We start from the raw sequence: 8785 nt of genomic DNA on the forward strand, positions 1-8785 counted from the left end.
TAGGCCATACTGACTTTCTTGTGTGGATCTGTAACAGATTACTGGAACTCAAAAGTCTTTCTTTCATCTTTAACTTGGTCTTGAGGTCTAGAATCCAATGTAACCTTGCATGATGGGCCTTTCACTAGCTAATCCCAGGAGGGATCCCCTTTTCCTGGAATCAGAACTGATGGTGGGGAATGAAAGGCACTGGGGAATGGGACTATTGTGAAAGGTACAGAATTTTTAAAGCAGGTGTATATTTCAAGAAGATTCTGGCTTCTCCAGCTGGGGATTCTTGGAACCCAATGTATATTGGAGAGTTCACAGGTCAGGCTGCCTGGTCTGTTTCAGAATCTAATTGGTCTCTGGTCTCCTCGCACCATAAATGCTTCCTAAGATATCACGTACAAGTCAAAAGAACCCGTCCAATCAACGTGCCACAACTGACTTTGCCATCACCGAATCAAACCAACTGTAAGATTCTGGGACTCCTGAATCACTTTCTGAAATGAGAGAGCAGGACTTTGACCTTTAAGAATGATGTGCCCTCTGGGTTACCCATATCCAAGGCTGAGATGGTCAAAGTCCGGAAGCTGACTGAATAACTGCACTGATCCTTCTGTAGAGAATCGATAGAGCAGATTCCTCTCTTGCCGCCGAAGGTCCTCAGAGGTGCAGAGTGCCAGGAGCAGGGGAGAGGGTCAGTCCTAGAGGTGCACCCTCCGGCCTCTCACCAGGAAGCAGAGAGTTGCACATTGCCAGAGCTGCACTGGGAGGGGAGCACGGTTCCAGTCCCCCAGGACATCCTGTCCACAAGCAGCTGCTGCTACTTCTTGGGTTTCTCCAGAATGTTGAGAAATTTCCCCCGTGTCATCTCTCTGGCTGGAATCACAGCAAATGGAAGATCAATGAAAACCCACAATCTGCAAAAGAGATCTCAGGAAAATATAATTTAATAATGCAAACTGATTTAAATTGTAAAAACAAGTTACTACCAGAACAGATTTAATCACCACTAACCTCCAAAAAGAGGGAAAAACAAACCACCACTGACAACGAAAACTGTACAAAGCTGTTCTGAAGTTGGCAACTGCTATAAGGCATAGGCCAACTGGGGAAGACTATCATTCCCCCTGCTTAAAAAAGTCCCCAGGGAATTCCCCCCAAACCCCTCTCTCTCAAGAACATAACCTAATACTCATGTTCACTATGTCAGGGGGTTTGCTCTTGGAGACTATAATCCAACCAAGATTAGAGTCTTCTCTGGGTTGTTGGTCTCTGGACATTTATAATCTCAAATCAAAATCAGAGATCATTTACCCCATCTCTCAGCAGTGGAAGTCCCTGGATGCTGTAATATAACACGGTTTATATTCCCTCAGTGCAGTTCATCTGTGGATGGTGTAATAATGTAGGGTTTATAGAGCTTTGGTCTTCTCTCTCTTGGCATTGTCAGTCCTTAGATGTTTAATATAGCCAGGCAAGGTTTATGTGTCTTTCTCTGACTTTCAGCACCATCAATCTTTGAATGCTGTAGTCACAAGAGGGTTTATACAGCTACTTTCCTACATATGAGGCTCCAAAATGAAAGTAAAACATTTCTCAATTACAAGGGCCACTCTAGAAGCCCGCTGTTTTAGCTCCGTCAAGCAAGTCCTCAGAAAATGGGTGAATTATAACACCCCCTTCATCCTCATCACAAAATCATCTTTCCGGATCTCTTAAATAGATTTAACAGTGCTCAAAGTTTCCAATAGTTGGTGCTGGAGGCCAGAAGTCTCAAGGCACGTGCAGAATGAGAAGGACCTGTGCCCTAGCCTCCTTGCAGCCTGACTCAAGTCCAGAGATGGTGTGAGATGAGTGGGCTCCACTCCCCCTCCGTAGCAGTTCCTGGTTTATTTGTACAACAGAGAACTATAACAATACAAACTCTGTAACCACCAGAAAGCTTCTGGTACCTGCAGTCCATGTACTCCTCATCTCTCACAAATTCTGGAGCTCCAACAAAGGGAAAGGACATCCCATTAACTAGGAATGGAAGCTCCAGTGCTAAGTGCTGCCTCATGTGCCCACAACCCCGCCCCCTGCCCGGGCTCAAATCAAACTGACCATTCCTTTCCTTGGTGGATCTGCACCAAACCCTACACAGACAAAGTTCCAGTAAGACGTGCAATTATTTGTTTATATAAATGTCTTCCTGCCCTAAAGGGTAAGGACTGAGGGTAGAGACTGTTTCATTATTCTTTCTATCATCAGTACTAGATGTAGTATCTGCTAAATAAACGTTGGCCGGATGAATGATAATATACCAAAGAAGTATTCCAAGCAGGAACACAATAATGTTTATTGCCTTCCTTTCCAGAGACAAACAGTAAGACGTGTTAATGGCTCTAGTTAATGGCCTTCATTCTCTACATTCTGGGTTTTTTTTTTCTTTCTTTCTTTCTTTCTTTCTAAATTTACCTTGCTTGTTTGGCAAGAAAAAGAATTTCCTCTGATGAAAGTAATGCCAGACTAATGGAGAGACAGAGGTAGGACTAACTACCCTAGAGGAGATCCAAACAGGTATCGTCTCACCCATGCGAGGTGGCATGGGCTTTTAGATAACACAGGGTCTGAACTCAGTTTACGTTCCAGCTCTAGCGCTTAGTGGTGGGGTGACACCTCGGGCTGGGCAAGATCTCTGAGCCTGTTCATCTGCAAAATGAGTAGCATATTAATGCCACCTGCCCTGCTTTCCTCTTGGCTATTCAGCAATGAACGTGCTTGGTGGAGTGGTACCATTAACACACCACCTTTCAAAGGAGGGTAAGTAGCTTCTCCTGCACTCGGTATTTCCTGAGCGAATGAATGAACTGTGATAAGAAGGGAGGCTAGCAACCTCAAAAATCCCATTCCTTGGAAGCTTTCCCCTCAGCCTTATCCTACAGGTGACCTATACTTTTGGCCAGAGTGGGTCTCATCATTTATTTCTACTGGATGGGCTTCCTGCCTCCTCTCCGGTGCCTATTAAGGAGTTTCACACAGTATCAAATGATCCCGCAGCATGGCTAGAAGCAGGTACTTTGGAAACCAGATGTGGGTAATCCAAAACTCTGCTGGGTAGAACAGAGACTTGCTCCAAAACTCCTGGGCCTGGAGCACTGTACTGATCTTACTAATTATTTCTGCCTGCTTCCCTTCACATCCCCCGATTCTTTACTGTTTTTTCCCCCAAATGGGAGAATGACCAATATTTTAAGGCATAAAATTTAAAAAGACCCAATCTAGTCAAGGGATCAAAAGGATTTAAAAGGCAAAATAAACAGTTCTTCCAAAGTCTCTCAGTGGCAAGCTCTCCTTGAATTTAACCAATCCTTTTTAACAACCCTTTCCCCACTCAATCATTCCTCCCCCTTCAACCTAATCTGAGCACACAGAGCTGCAGAAAACCACCGTAAAAGTAGAAGTAATTCAAAGACCTCATCTTCTACGTGGGAGGGGAGAAAGTTTTCCTACTCGCCAGTCCCATATAGGAGATATACGAATTCATGACAGAGTGCTCCCTAAAAGAGGGCTGTGCCCTATAAATCACATCCTAAGCACCAACCGCTCCTTGTGCGCGGAGAAACTGTTGTGGGTCAGGGGCAGCTTTGGACCTCGAGCCCTCCTGTTCGCTTGTTATCAGAGATGTTAACATCTCTGATTAATTCACATACCCCTTATTTTATTCCTCATTTCTTTATCCTTGCCTTCCTGCTTTGCTGCAGCATGAAGATTCTTACCGACCTGCGACAGTACTCGCCGCCTGCTAGCCGCACCCCCCTAAACCTAGTGAAATTGTTTAGTGATGCCAACCGCGCTTTTAATTTGCAAGACATCAGACACAGAGGTAATTTATACCAACATCTGTTCATTTTTGACTTCTGAAACAAACTCGCACATGCTGCTACAAAATCCCATTAGGAGTAGGGAGACAGCCTTCTGCTACTATTCTGTATTCCTCTTACACACACATGCACACACACACACACGAGTGCACGTGCCCACACACACACACCTCTTCCGGCAGGGTTTTATATGTAAATGTATTTTATGAAAAAACTCCCACCAAGGATTTCAAATCTCTCCAGGGAAGAGCCTGGCTTGCTTACAGAGGAGAGGAAGACATTTCTACTCCCCTGCCTCGTTCCATCCCTTCTTCTTCCCACTAGTTACAGCTTGGTACAATTCTTGCATTAATGGCCCTGGTAAGATTACATGCTCCCCGGCTTGACACTTCCAGTTCCTCTCTTCTCTCCTGGTTCTTTTTTTCCACCGTGTGTTAGAAGACAATCCTAGAGACGATAAGACTGCTAGAGTCAATATAATCTCTTAACTGTTTTCTAATTCTGGATTAATCCTCTAGGATTACAAGGTTCAACAGGAAGGCAACGCTGCTCCCACATTCTAATAATTATGCCAAGAGGGATCCACTGGTCATCAGCCACCACAGTATCTGCATGCAGAAGAGAAGCAGGGCCTCCATGTCAAGTCATGATGTACAGGCCTCCTATGTAGTGCAAACCGTGAACAGAGTAAGTCACAATACATACTGTCACCGTAGGGTGAACGTGTGAATTGCTGCCGAGAATGTGGGACAGGAGGCCACTTGTACACATTTAAAGACAGCAAATGGATAAACTACAATCAACTTCCAGGTTTATGCAGTTTCTATTACCCCCTGCATCGTCTCCCTAGGGCTGCCAGGTTCACGGCAGCTGTAAATACCTGGATCGACTTAGAGAGGTCAGGGCTGAAGGGAGGACTCCGTCCTGCTTGCTCTGAAGGTGGTGTGTGGTTTAATACAATCTCTTCTTTAGATTCTCCAATTCCTCCATCTACAGTTAGCCTTGTCTCTGGCTCCCTTTCCACAATGACTATCCCCAAACTGCCTTCTCTGCAGTAAATTTTCTTGGTGGCTGGTTGAAAAAGATTCAGTGGTACAGATTGATTTCTCACCAGTGAGGGGATGAGGGATTACCAGAGGCACCCTGGTTAACGAGATTGGGTGCAGAATCTCTCATGAGACCAACCCTCTCTGCCAGGGCTTTGCACCTTTTGCCCATGACATATGGGTTTCATTATAGAAAGATTTTCCAGATTATAACTTTGAGGCAATTGCCTGATAAAATTCTGCTCGGCTTTAATGTAGAGAACAATGTAAAGATTAAGTAACTTTTTAATGAAATGGGAGAAACTCATAATGTTTGGTTTTCAATTCCAATGCAAACTACTTTAAATATTTCTGTGCCTCAACATAATTAAAAACACTAGCGAGATGGAGAAAAGTTACAACAGGCTGTCTTTAGGAGACTCTAATATGAATGGCAGGAAACAAAGGAAACAGCATAACCCTGTGAAAAGAGCAGGGCTTTGAGTGTCAGACAGGCTTGGAGGGTTGCACCCCAGCTCCTACACAGGCCCTGGACTACTGCAAGCAAGTCACCCGAGACATCTTTCCGAGCTTTGGTTTCCTCTTTTTTTTTTCTTTTTAAATAAAACTCACTTAAAAATAAATAAATAAAACTCACTTTTATATTATTATTATTTTTTTAAGTAAGATCTATGCCCAACGTGGGGCTCAAACCCACAACCCTCAGATCAGGAGTTGCATGCTCAACTGACTGAGCCAGCCGGGCACCCCCTGGTTCCCTCATTTGTTCAAGGTGGAATTAATATAAAAGTCACGTAGGCATTTAGTAAATGCTAGCTACTGTAGAACTATCTTTTTCTCTCTTTCATTTCAAACAAGTTTATTTAAGCAAAGAGACACTTGATGGGAAAACTATGTAGGATTCATTTCTTTTAGAGCAATTTATTTCTACTTAAAGACAAAATGCCCTACGTGTAACAGCTACGTACAAAAAAGTTATACAATTGTCCTTGGTTTTACAATGATAAATGAAAAACATTAAAATTCTCCAAATGAACAAGGTACGCAAGGATTTTTTCTTGTTTTTTTGTTAAACAGTGAGAGCAAAATAACTGGAATACGGGATAAGAGCTGAATGAGCATGCCACTAATGGGAAAAGGGGATACTTTCACTGAACCACTATTTTATCCCATTGCATATCCATTTGATGTCGATCAGAACAGAGAATCGGTCGCTTCATTTTTAAAAAAGGCCATATGCTTGTGTATATACACCAGTTTCTTTATGCACAATGAAGGAATGAGGAAGGGAAAAATGAAAGAAGAGAGAAATCCATACTGCACCGGTCAGGACTAGTGGAACCAAACTGCAGTTTTCTGAGAATGGGTCCATGCTCTGCGGGAACTGAGTTTTGGAGTAAACTGCAGGTTCCCTTTGTAGTAGACACTTCCTGTCTGCTGCTGGAACACATTAACTATCTTCACACTCTATTTCCAATTGTGCAGGTGTATCTCTTTCGTGACTTGGCTGCCTATCAAACTGGTATCTGAACTGCCTCCTTGACAAACCCTGTCGTGCACAGGAGGCCTTCATTAGCTGACTAAGTGCCTTAAATCGCACCACAGACCTATCCTGCCCTGCCAGCTTCAGGTTAATATGACTATTGTTCTTAGTCTTGACCTCTTCCTTCCTTGCGTTTTTCGCTGGCCAAGGGGAGCCCTGGAGCTCCTTAGCTGCCACTTCATGAAAGAGGTACCAGGGGGGTGCCTGGGTGGCTCAGTTGGTTAGGCGACTGCCTTCGGCTCAGGTCATGATCCTGGAGTCCCGGGATCGAGTCCCACATCAGGCTCCTGGCTCGGCAGGAAGCCTGCTTCTCCCTTTCCCACTCCCCCTGCTTGTGTTCCCTCTCTCGCTGTCTCTCTCTCTCTGTCAAATAAATAAATAAAAAAATCTAAAAAAAAAAAAAAAAAAAAGAAAGAGGTACCAGGTCCGCACCAAGACTGCACACAGGCAGTCCGGGGAGTGGCAAAAGGAGATCAAACAATTTATTTTCTAAAAGATCTCAAATGTAAAACAAAAGGAAACAGGAATGACTTGCATCTGTGTGACACGTCTAATCTGGAGACTCACACCTGCCGGAGTAATGTTGGGTCTTAGAGGCAGCCACCTCCCTTAACCCTACCAGCAGGTTCTTCTAGCAAAGAGGAACACCTAAAATCCTAGTTTCGTTTAAATCAGTACGCTAAGAAGCTATTTACTGAGTTAGCTTCATTGAAAGATAGTTTCACAGAAATGATGCCATTTGTTATAATTATGGTTTCGACGCTTTTAAAGATTACTTTTTTGGTCCTTGAAACGTTGAATGCATTCTAATAACTATGACAAGAGGGATCTCCTAGTCATCACAGTGTGCTAAGCAGGAGAGAGGCATGAAGGGGGAGGATGAATAGTTAAGTTAGTCACACGAAGGGGTGCCTGGGTGGCTCAGTTGTTAAGCGTCTGCCTTCGGCTCGGGTCATGATCCCAGGGTCCTGGGATCGAGCCCCGCATCGGGCTCCCTGCTCCGCAGGAAGCCTGCTTCTCCCTCTCCCACTCCCGTTGCTTGTGTTCCCTCTCTCGCTGTATCTCTCTCTGTCAAATAAATAAATAAAATCTTAAAAAAAAAAAAGTTAGTCACACGAAGTGCCGACTACGTACTAGATATTAGGGAAGATTCAAATAAATGAGAAGTGGTCTCTGAGATGGAGCTAGTTGTTCACAGGTTATTTTGGTGCATTAGAGGAGAACAAAAGGAAACTGATGTGATTTATAATTCCGAGTTCTCTCTCACAGGAACGTGGAAGTTTTTTGGTCGCTCTGACAGAGAGCTGGGGTTCAGCAGAGCAGCTCCAGGGCAGCCTGCCAGACTGGGATTCTTCCGCATGCTCCAGTTCAGACCGCCGCACAAAACGTACCAGTAAGTGAGCGATAATTCAAGTCAAGGACTAAGCACTTACTTTTTCATGCCTCTAATGCAAGAGCAGCTGGTGCTGGGGCCACTGTCAAGAACAGAAGGTGCTATGAACTGAGTAGGGTGTCATGGATGAGGAGGGGTCTCTAAGAGCCTCATTTAGACACTTGGTGGCCCTCAGAAGGTGGTGTAGTTGTAATAAGGTCTTCTGATCATTCTCAAAGAACTCATGAGAGAGTTCACGAGTAAGAGTCTTTAGTAGAAATCTTACTTTTCTCTAAAATATATAGAAGTAGCATTTGAAGGTAAGCAAATAGCTTTGAGGCTTTTGCCTAAAGTTCTTTGGGCATAAACATTTCAAAACGGAGACTGAAATATATATCTGAGGAAAGAACAGTCTGGATGCTACATCTGTGACCAAACTATCACTGACTATGAAAATCTTCATCCTGAGAGTTCTTAAAAAGCCTTTTTTTTGGTGCACGCTTTCCAGATTCTCTTTCTATTGGGTGTCTTGTCTCTCTAACAGGACTTTTTCTTCCAAAAGGGTGGGGTGGCTAAGAACAGTGTTCCCTTCAGGGAATTTAGAGAAGGATAATTTTGTATCAAACATTCCCCCCCCAATTCACAATAAGGCCCATTTTTATTTTTTTCTTCTTTTTTTTAAAATCTTTTTTTTTTTTTAAGATTTTATTTATTTAGGGCGCCTGGGTGGCTCAGTCGGTTAAATGACTGCCTTCGGCTCAGGTCATGATCCTGGAGTCCCGGGATCGAGTTCCGCATCAGGCTCCCTGCTCGGCAGGGAGTCTGCTTCTCCCTCTGACCCTCCCCCCTCTCATGTGCTCTCTCTCTCATTCTCTCTGTCAAATAAATAAATAAAATCTTTAAAAAAAAAAAAAAAAAAAAGATTTTATTTATTTATTTGAGCGAGAGAGAATGAGAGAAAGAGCACATGAGA

At 43.7% G+C, this 8785-nt stretch overlaps 1 protein-coding gene across 2 annotated transcripts in view; it reads right to left on the minus strand.

Annotated features, from left to right (window-relative positions):
- Positions 1–808: 808 nt before the first annotated feature.
- The window catches only part of LIN52 (lin-52 DREAM MuvB core complex component), a 117142-nt gene continuing 109165 nt past the window's right edge, over positions 809–8785 (minus strand). For both annotated transcript variants that reach the window (XM_044917970.1, XM_044917971.1), the window contains exon 6: positions 809–864. In XM_044917970.1, coding sequence (XP_044773905.1) covers positions 809–864 — 56 coding nt within the window. The remainder of the gene's footprint in view (positions 865–8785) is intronic.

The sequence above is a fragment of the Neomonachus schauinslandi genome, chromosome 9 (genome assembly GCF_002201575.2).
Source record: "Neomonachus schauinslandi chromosome 9, ASM220157v2, whole genome shotgun sequence".
Classification (NCBI taxonomy): domain Eukaryota; kingdom Metazoa; phylum Chordata; class Mammalia; order Carnivora; family Phocidae; genus Neomonachus; species Neomonachus schauinslandi.